We start from the raw sequence: 17,412 nt of genomic DNA, 5'->3' as shown, positions 1-17,412 counted from the left end.
AAATGATATTATCATCCCTTGTTTGTAGATGAGGAATGAAGGTCTGAGTGGTGAAGTGCCTTGTTCCAAGGTCAGTGGCACAGCTATGAATAGACAAAAGCATTTTAGCTCTCAGCTCTCTGATAAACAAGATCGTGCCCTCCCAGTTCCAATTTGTCAAACTTAATGACTAATAGCATTTGAGCATCTAGAATGTGGCAGAAGAATTTATTTTCAGCAGTCAACAGGTAATCCCAGTTATGCCAGCAGCAGGATGCCAGGCTCCTCCATGATCCTGTCTGCTGTGTCTGGTCTTGTGTAACAGCTGCGAGGAGAGGGGAGGATGCTCAGCATGGGGGGCAGTGCTGGTTTGTGGGATGCTGTAGGTGCTCACGTGATGGAAACAAAGATCCCAGACCCAAATCTTCATTTGTCTTGGTGTAACAGTAATGAAGTGTCCTGAGAGCAGTTTGACTTCAACAGCTACGTTAAAAGAAGTAAAAAATCTCCAGTGCAGTTTGCTGTACCTTGAAGGGGGAAAGTAATTCAACTGAAGTCCTCTCAGGAGCCAAGTACGAGAAGTAAATTTTGAGTTGAGCTAATCAGGAAGAGGAAGTCATATGTCTGCATCTGGTCCCTTCCCTGCTTACATGGCACAGTCCTGTAACAGCCACATAAGAAGCTTTGTGATCAACAAATGTCAAGGGCAATTAATTCTTTGGCGAGCAGCTGTTATTATTAGGACAAAGAATGGCCAGACATAGAAGGAAAGCCTTCAGCTGATTTGTTTTCTCTACCTTTCCCATCAACACTGATCGGTTGCTCAAACCCCTGTGGTGAATTTTCATGCAATAAGAATTTTAAATTTGCCATCTCTCTTTTTTGTAGGAGAGCTGATATTAGATTTAGAGCACAGAGGAACAGCTCAGAGAAAACGTTCAGGACGTCTTCCCCTCTTTAATGCTATCAGGATGGAGCAGAGTTGTGTGTTAAGCTGGTAACATAATAATACGTGGGCTGAGTTAAACCCACCTCAGACTGGTTTTCTCAAACTTAATTGATGGAAACAGCCCACTTTTAGGTTTGATTTATTACCTTACCAGAGTTATTCCAGGATTGCTGCAATGCAACTGTGGGTGTTCTAAACACACCTACGCTGCCAGAGAACCAGGAAGGATGTACTTAAAATCCTCTAATTTATCTAATAACATCTTTAGCAGCTTTTTGTGTAGGTTTAGCATTGTAATGGAAATGGAGTATTTGGCGAGATAAAGAGCTGCTGGGTGGAATTCTGGCACTGGCTGTGGGGACATGTAAATAGCATTTGGAGCTGGTTGGGGAAGTTCTCTGCCCAGCTCCATGCCCTGTAAATGCACCTTTCAATTGTGTCATCTGTCCCAGAGGTTAAAATAATATCTAAAGTTTCAGATATGAGTGTTCAAGACTCTGTATCTTCATAGACATGGACATCCCACCTTCCAGTCCCAGGCAGAGCAGTTTCCTCCTGTTGGGATAATTTTCTCTGCTGTTTAGCTGCCAAGTCTCTATTTTAGCAACTGATGTTGCCCCAGTTCTTAACCAGGTTCCCTCTTCGCCCATTAGAGAGGGATTGTTTGTAAGGGAAACAAAACAAGTTTGGGTTTTCTACAAGTTTCAGCACTGAGCTGGTCAGGGCAAGCCCTGGACTGGGAAAGCAGCTCAGGTTCCTCCAACCTGTGTTGACCACTGCTGGCATAACTGTTCTGTGCCAGGCATCACAGTCTCTGCCCTGTTTTGTAGCATGGGAATCCATGACCAGTATCCAGTATCACCACTCTGGAGTCCTGGAGCTAATAACAGACATGGAAAACCTGCTCTTTTGGAGCTTAACAAAGGCAGAAAAGACAAGCCAGGGAATCATCTCCTACACGTGCAGAGTGGCGGCGGTGCCGGCGTGTTCGCTCCCGCTGATCGCTGTCCCTCCGGGCACTGCTGTGGGTGAATGGGATCAGAGCCTCCTGCGGTGCTGGGCAGAGCCTCCTGCGGTGCTGGGCAGAGCCTCCTGCGGTGCTGGGCAAAGCCGCCTGTGGTGCTGGGCAGAGCCGCCTGTGGTGCTGGGCAGAGCCGCCTGTGGTGCTGGGCAGAGCCTCCCTGGCCAGGGCATTCCCCGGCAGTGAGGCTGGAGGGGCTGCGCTCCCAACGCTCGACTCTAATTCCAGGAAAGGCTCTTACCCGGCGCGGTAACGTGGTGTGAGTGGCTCTGCGGGACTGCAGGGACCGGAGTTGGGCTCATGACAGGGTGGGGCAAAGCTGTTTATTGCTAATCTTATACTTAAATCGCTTATAGATATGTTGAATGGTAAGCAATGAGGGCATATTCTAAATCTGTTGCATAACCTGACTCTTTGTAGCAGCAATTGGCATCAAGAATCTGGAAAACTTTATGGTAAAATGGCTTTTCAAAACATCCCCAGTGTGGCAAACCTGCCTTTTTTTCCCTGGAATTCTGATTCCTTGTGAAGCTACAGCATGAGGACAGTTTGGGAGGCCGCTGGCTTTTCCTGGGCACTGAACCAGACATCAATGCAAGTGACAGTCACCATGTGCTCCTCAGGCTCCAGAACAATGCCTGACAAGTCCAGTTCAGTGTGTAGAAGTTTTTCTGCTCTGGATTTGGCTGGAATGATGTGTCTAATTAATATCCCCTCTCCAGCCATGCTAAAAACATCCCAACAGACTTACTGGGCACAAGCAGGTGGAATAGGTTCAGAAAATGTGTATGTTCATTGCCTGTTCCCTGGACTTCTGACATGGAATTTTGTTGTTGTTGATGGAGTTTCTGGGGTTGAAATTGGCTCACCTGTCTCTGTGGCAGGAGGCAGATCTTGTGGAGGACATTGTTACCCTGATGGTATCTATGGAAACTGGAAGTTTCAGGCTGTGTCAGGAGACAACTGGAGAAGTTCAGGCTGACCTATGGGAAATACTAAGTCCTACATAAATTAGGAGGTATTAAGCTCCTCATAAATGAGAGAATGTACATTAAAGTGGCCTTGGTTTGCTACAGATTAATTAACCTTTGGAGATACCAGGCTTAATTAAGCTGCAGTGAGTTAAAGCCACTTCACTCTGGACAGAGGTCATTCACACAGGAGCTTTTTAACTTTATGCACATCAACTTCATGCCTCCTATGGCTTAGCCTTAACTTTCAGTGCCCCTTGGAGAGGCTTTGGACACTTTGAAACCTGAGGACTTCTATCCTTTGGAATCCTGACTCCAGTTCTTGGGAGAAACTGAACAGAATGGGCTAAAGATAATTATGTAATGCACATGTAGAAAATGTGCAGTAAGCCAGAGTTGCATGGCAGGCTCTGCAGGGGGTTCAAGTCTAGATTTGAGAAGCATTTAAATAGAGGTTATGAAATGGACCATCAGGTTAAAATATCTTTTTGTGCTTCTCTTTTTCTTTTCCAGTAACTGCCCTTCGTTTTTGGCCGCCGCTTTAGCCAGGGCAGCGTCAGATGAAGTTCTGCAGAGCGATCTCTCGGCTCACTTCCTGCCAAAGCACGTGGACAACGCGGATGGGATCATACGTAAGTCCCTCTGGTGGCCGCAGGGCTGGGGCTGCCACTCACACTGCGCTCTGGGGACATTGGATAGGTCCTTAAGGTCAGCATTGACTGCTCATCCAGCTGGTCTGGGCACCTGAATTCCACTACATTCTCCTCAAATTAGTTCCTCCCACCAGCCAGCTAAATGAAGTTGGACTGAATTTCTGGTAGAGGAATATCCCCTCTTGATGTAAAAAGATTAATGGAGAATTCCCTACCACTCCTGATAGGGCCAGTGACTAATTTCTTAGTCAAAACTTTCTTACCTTTGAAATAACTCCCTTTCTTTTAAGTGCACCTTCATGACTGTATCTGATGGCCCTGAGTTTCTTTATCAGCACTTTAGACTGTGGTTCTGCTGGCAAGTGCCAGTTGTCCTCCCTCATCCTTGGAGCAAAGTCAAATATATGTGGGAAGAGATAATTTAATTCTGAATTATTTCAGCCAATATAATTTTTACTACTGCTTGAAATTTTGTATATAGTTTTAGCAAAAGATAGTATAAAGAGATTTCATGATTAAAAGGGAAAAAAATTCCTTTTTCTCATTTATCTGTGTTGGCTAAGAAGATTTTTGCAGCATCCAGCTCAAGGTCATGCACCCTAAATCATTGCAGGTCTCTGCTGGCCTAAATAACCTTGAAAAATTGCTGGGTTGCTCATTACAACAAAGGACAATGTTTCTCCTATGTATTGACAGGAATTCTGTCATTTGATCTTGAAAATACAGTCACCAAACCACTTTGTCCATTCCCTCCTTTTTTGATTAAAAAAGTAAATTATTCTGGGGATAAAGAGGATCTATAAATCTGACTCTTCAAAAAGGAAGATTCAGCTGCATTCCCCAGAGGCCTTTGGAAACCTGAGAAACAGAAAAACATGCTCTGGGTTCCCTTTCTGTAGGTATTGCTGCCTCCTCCTGTTGAGCAGGTAAATGGAATAGATTTGTCATTGTTCTGACTGAGCAGCCTTCATTAATTTCAAATTGAGATCTCTGAGATGTGCATAAATATTTGACAGTCTCCAAGGAAATGTTGACTAAGCCTCCACACAGAATATCTAAAGAACTCAACAATAAAAAGGAAAAAGAAAAGAAAAAAAAAAAACACAAAACCCTCACACCTACCAGAAATTGCCATTCAAATATATCTGAGTCTGTAAGACAGATGCAAACACAGATTGAGATGGGAACAGACTGGAGCAGGCACTAAGAATAGTGCTCCAGATGCAGTTTGGTGAGGTGAATTGTCAGAATGAAGCCACTTGGAAACAAAATACACCTTTACTGATGCAATGTAATGTGTTAAATTGTGAAGATAAAGGGGAGAAAAAGAGAGAGAACCCCTTCTGGCCTGTAGTAAAGCAACTATTTCATACACACACTGCAGTTTCAAATAATGCACCATAAATGGTAATTTCTCAGAACGTGAGCTCAAGTGATGACAGAATGACAGTCACAGAATGGTTTGGGTTGGAAGGGACATTAAGGGCCAGTTCCACCCCCTGCCATGGGCAGGGGTGCCACTTGCTATCCCAGGTTGCTCCAGAGTTCATCCAGCCTGGCCTGGGACACTCCCAGGGATGGGGCAGCCACAGCTTCTCTGGGCAGGCTGTGCCAGGGCTCCACCGGAGCTTCATCACAGGGCGATGCAAAGTTTGCCCTAGAAAACCACAGCAAAACTGGGGGAATCATGCAGGGCTGAAGATTTCATTGCAAAACTCCACCCTAGAGAACCTGCCAAGAGGAGCCCTTTGAGTAGGTAGAAAGGTATGTAGGTAGAGGAGACCTGCCCTTGATGGTACCACACAGGGAGACTTTTATGCCTTGAAAGAAAACAGAGGAAACTGTAGCAGGTGATAAAAATGGGATTTCTACATCTTGAAGTTTTGTGCTCAGAGTTCACTGTACCCTAAAGCTGTTTGTGCTGCAGAATGTGAACCAAGCTGAATTTAGCTGGCTGGTTTTAATATCCACTTCTGTCAGTGTTTCTTATGAACCCAGAAAGAGTTTTATTCTGTGTAATACAAGAAGACATTTACCTGATTTGCCTCAAGTTTGAATTTGCTAGAAGAAAAAAAAGCTATTTCAAATTTCCTTAGTGGCACATTTCACTCTGAGAATTGCAATGTGACAAATCATGTCACTGATTTAGGGGTGGTAAAAGCAGTTATTGGTGTGCTGATGGAAAGAAAATTAGAAGCTTCCTGAAAGAAGAGTGCAGATCTTAAATGAAAAAAAACAAACCTGTTTTGAGTCAAAAAATGTAGGAATGCAAGAATATGGGTCTGTTATCTTTGAGGTGACCATGTGTTTTGAATATCCAGAACAGAATCTGAGTCACAGGCCATGGCTGACTCTTCTCTTCCAATTGCACTGGAGAGGAGCAAGAGCTTCCATGAGAACTGAAGGATGTTGGATTTCTTTTTTGAAAGGTCAGGTTAAGGTCATTTAGGTTTGGGTTTTTTGGTGGAGTAAGATAATCACATGGAAGTTTGACATTGTTAAGGAATCACCAAAGGAGGCTGGATAGTGGGACTGGTGGTGATACCTAAAATATCTAAAATATCCAGCAGATGTCACAAAGCAAATCACATCATCCCGTTCTCCAGTCATTCCATGCACTGGGAGATGGGATTGCTACGGCCAAGACACAGAGACCATTGACTAGTCAGAAACTGGAGTTCTAGATTAAGGACAACCTTGGTCATTGGTTTGAGGACATGTCTACAAATGTGGTTCTGACCTCTGCTGTCACACTGTCCGTGTTACCAAGAAAGGTCATAAAATACAGAACTAAAAAGCAGGTCCTAATTTCCAGTATTCTTTCTACCCTGATTTTGCCCTCAGTCAGTCTTTGGGAACAATAGTGCCTGAGCTGGATTTCCCACTAGCTGTGGTGCAGTTAAGCACCATTTCCAACCTTGGGGATTGTGGAGCAGCAGGAGGGAAATTAAATTCTCCATGACACAACCACGATGACAGCTGAGTCAGCTCTGGCTCAGGGCAGCAACATTACCAATTGATGAGTAATTTCCAGCTGTGAGGGGGTGGTTTAACCATTGTGGGCACTTCTCCTCTTTTAACCTCAAGAGCAATTATTGATGATGCCGACACTTTGCTTATTCCCACTGGGAGGGGTGTTGAGGATCTCAGCTCAGCCAATGGGTTTGCTCCTGTTCCCCTTCAGAGTGACACTGTGAGGTGTAACAGCCACGTGCCCTTCACATGAACATCGACATGCACCCCACTTCCCTTCTCTGCCCAGAAATGGGAGAGCAAGTCTGGGGGCTTCCCTCTGGAACATGTAATTTGAACACACCAGGCTGTAAATATCTTCCCCAGCAAAGAGGTTTCTGGTGGCATTGGTGAGAGTGGGACGGGCGGTGGGAGGAACCAGTACCCGTTACTGTGGCAGTGGTGGGGTGACCCAGTCACTGGATTTCCACCACTTGGTTTTAGAGCTGTGGGATCAAGAAGCTAAGATTCCTTTTGGTCATATGTACAGTGTATTTCCAGCTCAATGGCTGCTCTTGCAGATCAAACTTGAACCAACTCATAAACAACAGTATCTTGTTCCTAAAGATCTTGGCCCCCTGGTCACTGTAGCCCCCACCTTGTGAAGGCATAGGACAGAAATGAGCAGATGCTGCTTTTAGCTCTTCACAGAATTCCTGAGAACTGAGAGATGCTGTAACTCTCCCCTCTCCTCCCTATATTGGAGCCCCTCCTCTTCCAGGAGTGATTGGCACTCATGAATTGCTGCTGTTCAGCTCTGAAGGTTTCTGGCTTTGGTGAATGATCATGAACAAAGAGATTTTGATGTGTTCAGCTCTGATTACTTCCTGTTTTCCTGCCCTGAATTTCAGAACAAATGTCAAGCACCTGAGTTTTCACATTTTAAAATTACTATTTCTCAGGAGTGACAGTTCAGCATTTTCTTAAACTTGAGACCTTTATATTTTTCTCATTTGCTCATGCAGATTCTTTTGACACTCCATCAGCAGGAATATGGAAATGATAAGAAATCTGGAAATAACTAGGAAGGCACCTGAGCTGTGCACTGCTAAAATGTGCACTGCCAAACACCTTGAAGTAATGCTGCTAATTTCTGTAGATTACTTCCACTGTACTGCCTCGGCTCTGCAGTGAAATGGTGTTTAGAATAGAGAACGGGTCCCAAACCAACATCTCATTGTTATGGATGGTGGGGTTTGTACGTGGCACTCTGTGCCATGACAAGTCCTTGTTAGAGCTGCACCACCCTGGGCACAGGAACACCGGGGGATTGGATGCTGAGGGAAAAGTACTTGCTTTTCCTTTTTTTCTGATGCTGCAAATGAGCTCCCCAAAGGCACAGGGAAATGCTTAAGTTAAAAAGACAAACAAACAATGAGCTGCTTACTGATGAATGCTGATTATGGTGAGTTTGGCTTCCTCTTTTCATGCATCAGAGCCCAGAATTTCCCTACTGACATCCATTTCAACTGCTTGGCTAAAATGGTTTTGTTTCATCTTTGCAATGTATGCAAGAAAAACGAATTTCCATTAATAACACTCTCAGCCTTTCATTTGTGGTTTGTGCCTTCCCCAGAGATCGAGACAGTGAAGTTGGCCCGCCTGGTTTTCAGCAAACTGCATGAGATCTGCAGCAACTGGGTGAAAGATTTCCCCCTCCAGCCCAAGCCCCACCGCTACTACGAGACGTCCATCCACGCCATCAAGAACATGCGCAGGAAGATGGAAGACAAGCACGTCTGCATCCCAGACTTCAACACGCTCTTCAACCTCGAGGTAAGCACAGCTCACAGGGGAGACACAGGTCATGTGATAAACAGTCTCCATTCTGGGGAAACTGGGCTGTCCTCGCTGAGGAGGTGAATGGGATGGACCTGAGGAGGGTTGGCAGTCCAGGGACACACCTGGTGTTGAGTTAGTTCGGTTGATGTTGTGTAACCACAGCATGACATGCAGCTTCTACACAGGGTACCTACAACAAACCAGCCACTTTCACAGATTTCTGGTGAAATGTCACCTGACTAAGCAAAGTTTGTTCTGGCCCATCCTGATGCAGCCACTCCTGCAGTGGCTCAAGGACTGACCTGCCATCGTGCAGAAAACAGCCTTGCTCTTGTGAGCAGGAACTGCTGCACTGTAGCACCATGAGAAAAGCCAAGGCTGGAGCCCCCCTGGCTGAGGATGCCCAGGTGTAGATCATTGCCAGTGGTAAAGACAAAGGGGGTAACCTTACAGTCCATCATTGCAGCCAGTGGCAAATGGGACTGTGTCTGTTCTGCTTTTCAACCCTTCCTCTTGGGAGGAAGAAGCCAAAAGCAAGAGCAAGGACAGAAAGTAAAAAAAAATCCCAAACCAAACACAAAACTTACAGGACAATGGGGTGCAGCTCACATGAAGATCTACCAGCAGGAATAGTTTGGTGAAACTGGGGTCATTCCACTCCACTGATTTCCTTTTGTGGCCATTGGTCAGACACTTGCTCTTCCTTGAGACATAAAACTGGACACTGAGGAACAGCAAATAGAAGAAAATAGCAAGACTTTTACTTGTAGGATCAAATTGCTGCATAATCTCTTCTTTATTACAACCTGTCACTTTAATAACCATCTTCTGCCCCATCCACATTCTTACCTTTAAATGATATTAAGGCAAACAGAGGCAGATGTTTCCTTTGCCTGTCAATTGTCAGCTTTTTTATTCCAATTTATGTTGAAGCCCATTACCTAAAAATTACAATGTGCAAATATTCCAGGCATTGAGCTGGCTGTCAAGGTTGAATTGGCACTGTCAGTGGGTTGGTGCTGTGTGTGTGAATAGGCACAGGAGTTGCTGTCTCTTGGTACCGCTTTGTTTCTCTGAACAGATATGAGGAAGCTGAGAAAACTGACTTGAAGATGAGTGACTTTGCTGTATTTGGTTTGTGAATGTAATCACAATTATCTGATGAGAGAGCACATACAGGTTTTTTTCAAACACAGGCATCTCAGATGATCTGTTTCAGATTTAAGAAACAAGAATGAAAGCAGAGCCTGTCTGGCTTCACATTTTAACTGTACTGGCATTTTATCCCTGGTGGATTCCAGTCTTGATGCTGACTTCATGTATTGGATGTTCTCTCTCTGTGGTTTTTGCAGTCACAAAATCTCCTGCACAATTTGATGAGAATAGCACTTCCTATTTGAGTTGTGTGACTGAGTTGTAACAAATGGGACATAAGGAGCACTGAGAGCCCTACAGAGGAGATTCTGGCAGGGTGTCTCTTGCACTTTGCAGGTCCAATTCAGCAATAAGGTGGAAATTTCCCACTGATGCAAATGAAGATGGTCAGGGTGGTTTGTTTTTCCAGAGGAGACTCTGTCTCTAAGTGCAATTTAGTGAGGACACTAAAAATCCCAAGTTCAAAGGTTTGGGACAATCCAGTTGGCTGTTTGCATTGCTTTCACCTGAGGTGTTCTCACAATGTGTTTCCGTTGGCAGGACCAAGAAGAACAAGCTTATTTTGCAGTGTTTGATGGGCATGGGGGAGTAGATGCTGCCATTTATGCCTCCATCCACCTCCATGTGAACATGGTCCACCAGGAGATGTTCCAGCAGGACCCAGCCGAGGCTTTGTGCCGAGCCTTCCGGGTCACCGACGAGCGCTTTGTCCAGAAGGCAGCCAGGGAGGTGAGTGACTTCCCTGGCCTTGACTGCCAAAGCATTGACCTGTAAATTCTGCCTTTGTCAGCAGGGTCCTCCAAGTGCTGTGCTGGGCACAGGCCAAGGTCAGCACAGAGCTGTCTGTAGAGCTGGTGCCCACTGATGGGCTCCTTTGTTTCCCATAAAATGCCAGCTTCCACTTCTCACAGCCCCCAGTTCCTTTCAAAGGAGGCTGCTGCCATTGCCATGCCCATGTGCTAACGAAGTTGTCCTTGGGGTGGGGTTTTTACCTCATTTCTACGACATACAATTTTTTTGTCTCCAGCAAGCAAGAATAAATGGCTAACTGAGTCACAGCCCTCCTAAACTCATGTAAGGGATGAGTTAAGTGCAGAGAACTCAGGATGCTCATAAATAAACCTCCCTCCAAGTTCAGTAACATGCCTGTGTGTCTGTCAATGACAGGAAGGCAGCCAGGGCAGTCACACAGCAGACACCAGCAGGGCTGGCTGCTGACAGGCAGTTCTCATTCCAGGGATGTCACAGGGTAAATTCGATCACTCACATTCAGCCAGGTTGGCTCTGGGGGCTGTTAGTGAGCAACCATAGCCGTAGGGAAAGCACTGCCTGTTCCTCCCTGGGAATAGGCTCTATACTGCACTGTCAATGTATTCTGTCCTCGAGTTAAGCAGGAAAATGCTTTGAAATGGAAATGCTCTTTTTCCCCCTGTCCAGAGCCTGCGCTGCGGAACCACCGGGGTGGTGACTTTCATCCGAGGGAATATGCTGCACGTGGCTTGGCTGGGGGACTCCCAGGTCATGCTGGTGAGGAGAGGCCAAGCTGTGGAGCTGATGAAACCCCACAAACCAGATCGAGAGGTGAGAATGGCCTGTCTAAGCACACCTGGGCACTGTTTCCCAAGGTACCAGCTTTGTGTGAGTGCTGCCATGCCAGTGTCTCTGAGAGCAGTGCAGCATGTTCCAGTTATCCCAGTTTGTTTGGATGTCAGCATGGATTTGTGTACAAACCTTTTGTCTCACCTCTGGGGCCCTGCAGCCCCCCCGTGCAGTGTTTGTGACAAAACAAATATTTATGGGAGTGTTCAGTGTGTGTGATGCAGCTGTGACCACTCTGTCCAAACAACTCTCCTGTTGCTGTTTAGGATGAGAAGAAGCGCATTGAGGCCCTGGGAGGCTGCGTGGTCTGGTTTGGAGCCTGGAGGGTGAACGGGAGCCTCTCTGTCTCCAGAGCTATTGGTGAGAGTGGGCTTCCATTCCTTTTTGAGACTTGTTTTCCTTTATAAAATTTTAACTTTCTAGTGATTGAAATTTGAAATACAGCAGAAGATAGACCTGTGAGCAATAGCCTCTACTTATTCCCTGACAGTTTGAGGGAATGATTCCCAAATAATTGCTTTAACTTGGGGTAAGAGTCATTTACTCCACGCTGAGTTAATAAAGGACTTCTAGATGCTGTGGCTGCAAACCCACAGTCATGTCTATGTGTTGTTTTTCCCCAGGGGATGCTGAGCACAAGCCATATATCTGTGGGGACGCAGACTCTGCCTCCACAGTTCTGGATGGCTCTGAAGACTACCTCATTCTGGCCTGCGACGGCTTCTACGACACAGTGAACCCCGATGAGGCAGTCAAGGTGGTGGCCGACCACCTCAAGGAGAACAATGGTGACAGCAGCATGGTAGCACATAAATTAGTGGCATCCGCCCGGGATGCCGGTTCCAGTGACAACATCACTGTCATCGTGGTATTTCTCAGGGACATGAACGCAGCCGTCACTGTCAGCGAGGAGTCGGACTGGACAGAGAACTCTTTCCAAGGTGGGCAAGAAGACAACGGAGAAGACAAAGAGAACCATGGAGACTGCAAACGGCCATGGCCGCAGCACCAGTGCTCAGCACCTGCAGATTTAGGGTATGAAGGACGAGTGGATTCCTTCACCGACAGAACTAGCTTAAGCATAGGGTCCAGCATTAACCTGTTTGATGATCAAGGCTATTTAGACCTGACAAAAACAGAAACTAGTACACCTCAGAGTGCCAAATGTCTGCCACCAGTCCAAGTGTTTAGACCTGGAATACCAAAGAGTGCAGATTTGATCAGCAGCTTCCCAGCGAAGAGCGAATCCCCAGAGTGCACCACGGCCTCGGGCTGCAGCCAGAGCCATCCCGGGGAGCACGACACTCCTCTGGGCTCAGGTGCTGCAGGGCAGGGCATCTACAGGGTGAAGGGTTTGTCCCCCATCTTCTCTGGGCTGGAAGATGAACTGTTCAAATCCTTGGGAAAACGAGCCACGTTCCTTCCCCTCTGGCTGTGCAGCGGGAAGAGGCGAAGAGGATCCAGGCTCAAACCAAAGTTCCACACACCACTCTCGGCTCACGAGCCTTCCCACATGGAAGGATCCACTCTGCCCTTCCCTGTCCGGGGCCGCAGGAGCAGGAGGCTGTCAGGCCGCCCCTCCCCGTGGCAGAGGCTGCTCACTCGTAACACTTACAGCGAGAGCATGTTTTTGATGCGAAGACAAAGTAATTGTATACCAGACCCATCCCTTCATCAATGCTGTAAAATGTAACCACCCCCTCGTGTTCCCCTGTCAGACTCCCAAAGCAGACATTCCCAAAATAAAACTGGCATCATCAGAGAGCGAAAAGAGGTGGGCATTTCCGAACTGTACTCCAGTCCCCTGCAAAGCTCCAACCCTGTGTAAATAGACCTAGGAATTAACAAATGTAGTTGTCTCAATCTCAATAAAGTTTGCTGGTGGTGCCGCCCTGAGCAGTTCCGCAGCCGCCCGCCCGCACACACGGTACCCAGCCACATTCACCAGGGAAGGCCAAACAGCCGGTTCACGTGGACAGACTCCGCCAGGGCACAGTCCTCAAACAAGCAGAAGGTTGCACCTGCCTGAGAGATGTCTGTGGAGCAATACTTACACAACGAGCTGGTTTAGAACTGCCAAATTTTTTTTCAAGCGGGGGGAGGTTTCCATAGAGTCGAGGCTTGGGGGGGTTCTTTGTGTTCTGCTTTCTGTTCATTCCAGGTGAGCGTTAAGATGAATTAGAAAATCACATCCACTTGTGCAGGTAGACGACTAAAAGCCATACAGGGTTTACCAGGTACCTTAGGAATGGACACACTAAGCTCCTGCTGCTCTGGTCTCAGACTCCCATCGAGGTACAGACTCATAATTTACCTTTTTTATTTTTTCCATGTAATATAAAATGCGGATTATGAAGGAAACTTTTCTTGTAGTTTAAAAAAACATGTTCTCCTGTGGCTGGAGGTGCAGTGTAGGGAATTTCGTATCTTTCTGGTGCTTTTAGTGGCATTTTTCTTGTTTCTCAGTTTAGGAAACTGCTCTCCATTAGTTGAACATGATTGTGCTTAATGCTTTGAGCCAACCTCTTCCCACTGTAACTTCATCTCAGGTCTTAAAAGAAACCAATCCATAGAGAGTTCAGGACAATACTCTGTCCCTCTGCCCGTTGCTCTGGAGTTCCGGAGCAACTGGATTAACTGTTTGGTTTCATTAATGATTTCTAGATGAAAAAGGCATCATTTAATGTCGATTTGCAGCATGCAGGAAAGGTGGGATGCAGCCTCAGTGCTGCAGTGGGGTGTTGTCAGGGGCTGCCAGAGTGATCCAGAGTGGATGGAAATGCCGAGGATGTGGATGAGCAGGGCTGATCTTGGGCTTCAGGGTGGAATTCACTGCTCCAGGTCACTCTGGGGCCGGGGGACAGTGAGGAACGTCAGCTGCCCCTGTTTGGCAGTGGCCACCAGCCCCTCCCTGCTCCCCAGGGGATGTTCCGCCCTCAGGGAGCCGTTAATTGGGACGTAAATAAGCAGCCGATTCCCATCAGCTCCACTAAACCCAGATCCTGTTACTGTCCTTTGTTACAGTAAGACATTGGAGGGGTATGAATAAAGTAAGTCTTCATAGGCACTTAGTGTACCATTCATATCATTTTAGCAGTATCAATAGCAGTATTAGTGTTTAGCTAAAATTTGCAAAGTATTTTAATATTAAGTAGTCAGGAGATTATTCAACACGACAAGATGGCAAGCTTGAATTCTGCCAATTTCTGCTGCTTCTATCTTTGATGCACTATTTTAAAAAGCAATCTGATGAACAGCAAAAGGCTTTGTGAGTAACCAGGAGTTGGAGTGTGGCTTTAGATTCCTTTGATCTTTTTCAGACTTTGTTTTAATCTTACGGGATCATTGGCTCTTATCTGTGTCATCTTATTCCGCCTTAGCTGTTGTCAACGTTCTCTTTAGCTGCAGCTCAAGTTCCAAGTCAGATTTACCGAGGAAATTTGAGAAACCGTGAAATGGTAAAATATGCAACTCTGGGGCATCTCTGTGGTGCCTTTGTTTTAAATTATTCACAGTAATAATGACTCGTTGGAAGTCCATCTTTAGCCAACTGTCGTGTTCCGGGAAGAAAGGTGGTGTAAGTGCAATTCTTTATGTGAGTGACTTAGAATGAAACCCATTACGGATGATAGAACTTCTTCCCAGTCTGCAGGAGCAGTTGAAGAGCACGGGACTGCATGTGTGCTGTTTTGGGAAGGATTTAGCTTTTTAAGTGTGGATTCATAAGTGATGATTCTGCGACTCATCCCATTTATCTTGCTAGGAGAAAAAAATCCACCATTGTAGTTCCTGTGTGGTCAGGTAAAACCATTGTATAGATAGAGCAAGTGTTCATTTCTTCACTAACTGCGTATTTATAGAGTAGATAGGAACCATTTGTAAGGTAAGTCCTTTAAAGTTCTATAATATTAAAAATAGTGGTTATTGGTCTGATTATGCTGCTCTTGATTCTACAACTAGACAAAAAGCAGTGCTTGTGAAATGCAGTGTTTTTCTCTTAATGCCACTGGTGATAGGAAGTAGATCTCTTCAGTTCAAACTCCTGTGCCCTTATTTGCTGCTTGCTGACGTAAGCAATAATCCCTCTCTAACGGTATCTAAGTGTTCTGTATCTCGTACTTTGATTGTCTATCTGGTGACAGTGTAAAATCTTAGTCTAATAGAGAACTATCTCATTGTATTTATTAACTGTTGATACTGAGATTCAGTCTGTGACCTGTGTTTTGTATTTTTATCGTGTATCTTTAGTGGTGGTGAAATTTGTATAACAAATCTTTCCAATAAAGAGCTGAAGTATCCCTTTCCCGCGTTAACACAACCCCATCCGTTCCGGTTGGCGTGGTAACCGTGGTGGCAGAACCAGGAGGTAGCGGTGAAAACATGACTTTATTTTTTGTTTCCAGTTGTGTTGGTTTTGAGGAAAGGGCTCCAGGCTGGTTTTGCCTGAAGCTGCTCCAACCTTGCTCGTAAGCTCTTCACTGTGAGGACTGGCGGGATTCCCGAGATCCCGGTAGTTTCCTGTGTACTTTTCCATGTGCAACTCTGAGGAATGTGTGCGGTGCAGAGAGCAGAATAGCACCAGAGCAGGGAGCTGTTAACCCATTCGATTTGCACTAAAGGTGGGTGGAAACACATGTATATAACTTTTCTTTACCTAGAAGTGCCATCAATTGTCCTTGCGACTTCAAACCATCCAGTACCTGAGTTCGGTCGCTTCGTGACGCTGAAGGACAATGTCAAAGCAGACTTTTAACGCCACGTTTATGGTGGTGCATCATCGTAGAAACTCCGCCTGTTTTTGGAACACTGTGTGTCGTGAGACCGTTGTCCCATGGGCAGATGAGGCAGGAGGAGTTGTGTGTGTATAGACTTGGCTGCTGTAGTTCAGGTCCACTGTCTCCTCTCTGAACCCTCCCGACCCCAGCAATGTTATGCGGGAAAGCAAAACGAGAAAGATTGGTCTAAATTAGGGGCTGTTTTAGCACAACTTACTCGCTCAGCACCAGTCACATAAACAAAGCCATCCAAGGGGATACTGCAGCTTTGTTCATGGCTGTAATTTAGGTCAATCTTTCTTTAATTCACACCCTTTGTGCAACAGGAACAAAACTTTCTACCCTTGTATCATGTGCAATAAGTAATAATGAAGCATTAACAGGACCTCTGGCTCCAATGTCCTTATCCTTCTCCAGCCCTGGCAACTGGGCGAGGGCACCTGCCAGCATTAAAGAGAAACAACCCCCACTGTCAGGGTCTCGTACAACTCCTGTACGTTGCACTCGCCTCGTGTTCAGTTTTCTCTCCTTCCCTCGAGAAGACACCTCTGGACAAGAACAGGGGCAGTGGCTGAGCTCACCCCCAGCTCTGCTGCTCGTGGCCAGCTGGGCGTGGGGTCAGCTCCTGGCTGCTCCTGTTGACCTTTCTGTAGTGCCCTTGTTCATGAAACATGTTCTTTATGAAGTGAATAAATTAAAGCTAATCATGTACCAGTGTTGGGACTTTCCATTTGCAACCTTGTTCTACAGTTCACCCGCGAGTTTAGTTATAACCATGTATTAGTCATCCATATTTTATTTATGAAAGCTGTTTATACAGGAAAAACTGTTTTACCAATATCTTAATAAAACAGTAATTTAAACCACACTTCAGATAGTCTGGTTATTTAAGAGCTAACAAAGACAGCGAGCAACAATGTATTTACTGTGGTGAGAGGGGGTTCCTTTGTGTGATACATCACAGGAACTGACTGTGGAGCTCCTGCCTCCCTGTGGTTGCCCGAGGTCCATCGCAGCCCAGCTCTGCTCTCTGACAGCCCAAAAGGGACAGGGTTGTGATGGAATAGCCCAAGAAGATAAATTAAGTCTTCCAAGCCCTTTTTGCCACCTCTTCTTTACAAACCACTCCAAGTGAGTTCTCCATAAGGTGAGCAAATCCAACAGCTCCTCTCTCCTCCCTCAACAGCTGGACACAACCTCCAGGGCAGCCCCTGTGCCTCATCAGCCAATTCCTTCAGCTTGGGCCTCTTATTAAGAGTAAATCATGTGCAAGTGCTGAAGAGGCAGAGCTCCCTGATGGCACTAATTGAGCTGTGTGCAGTAATCAACACACAGCCCTGCACCGCCTGAACACTCACAGGCACCCCCCAAGAGTGGGCCTGGCCCCTTCAGCAGCTGAACGGGCTGTGCTGCCCCTGCAGTTGAGAAACACACACCAAGCTGAGTAAAAACAGAATGCCCTCGGTTCCCATTGGAATTGGTCTGGCTTTAAAAATCTTTAAAAGGGTTTAGGTGC

At 46.1% G+C, this 17,412-nt stretch overlaps 1 protein-coding gene across 1 annotated transcript in view; it reads left to right on the top strand.

Moving 5' to 3' along the window:
* PPM1E (protein phosphatase, Mg2+/Mn2+ dependent 1E) overlaps nucleotides 1–15,424 on the top strand; it is a 65,563-nt gene extending 50,139 nt beyond the window's left edge. The window contains exons 2-7 of the mRNA XM_071575174.1: nucleotides 3,434–3,552; nucleotides 8,162–8,361; nucleotides 10,063–10,251; nucleotides 10,960–11,103; nucleotides 11,388–11,481; nucleotides 11,745–15,424. Of these exons, the coding sequence (XP_071431275.1) occupies nucleotides 3,434–3,552; nucleotides 8,162–8,361; nucleotides 10,063–10,251; nucleotides 10,960–11,103; nucleotides 11,388–11,481; nucleotides 11,745–12,814 (1,816 nt within the window). The 3' untranslated portion in view covers nucleotides 12,815–15,424. The remainder of the gene's footprint in view (nucleotides 1–3,433; nucleotides 3,553–8,161; nucleotides 8,362–10,062; nucleotides 10,252–10,959; nucleotides 11,104–11,387; nucleotides 11,482–11,744) is intronic.
* The last annotated feature ends 1,988 nt before the right edge of the window (nucleotides 15,425–17,412 follow it).

This window comes from Pithys albifrons, chromosome 21 (assembly GCF_047495875.1).
Source record: "Pithys albifrons albifrons isolate INPA30051 chromosome 21, PitAlb_v1, whole genome shotgun sequence".
Classification (NCBI taxonomy): domain Eukaryota; kingdom Metazoa; phylum Chordata; class Aves; order Passeriformes; family Thamnophilidae; genus Pithys; species Pithys albifrons.
The sequence above is the reverse complement of the archived record's forward strand: the minus strand, read 5'-3'. Positions and strand labels throughout refer to the sequence as shown.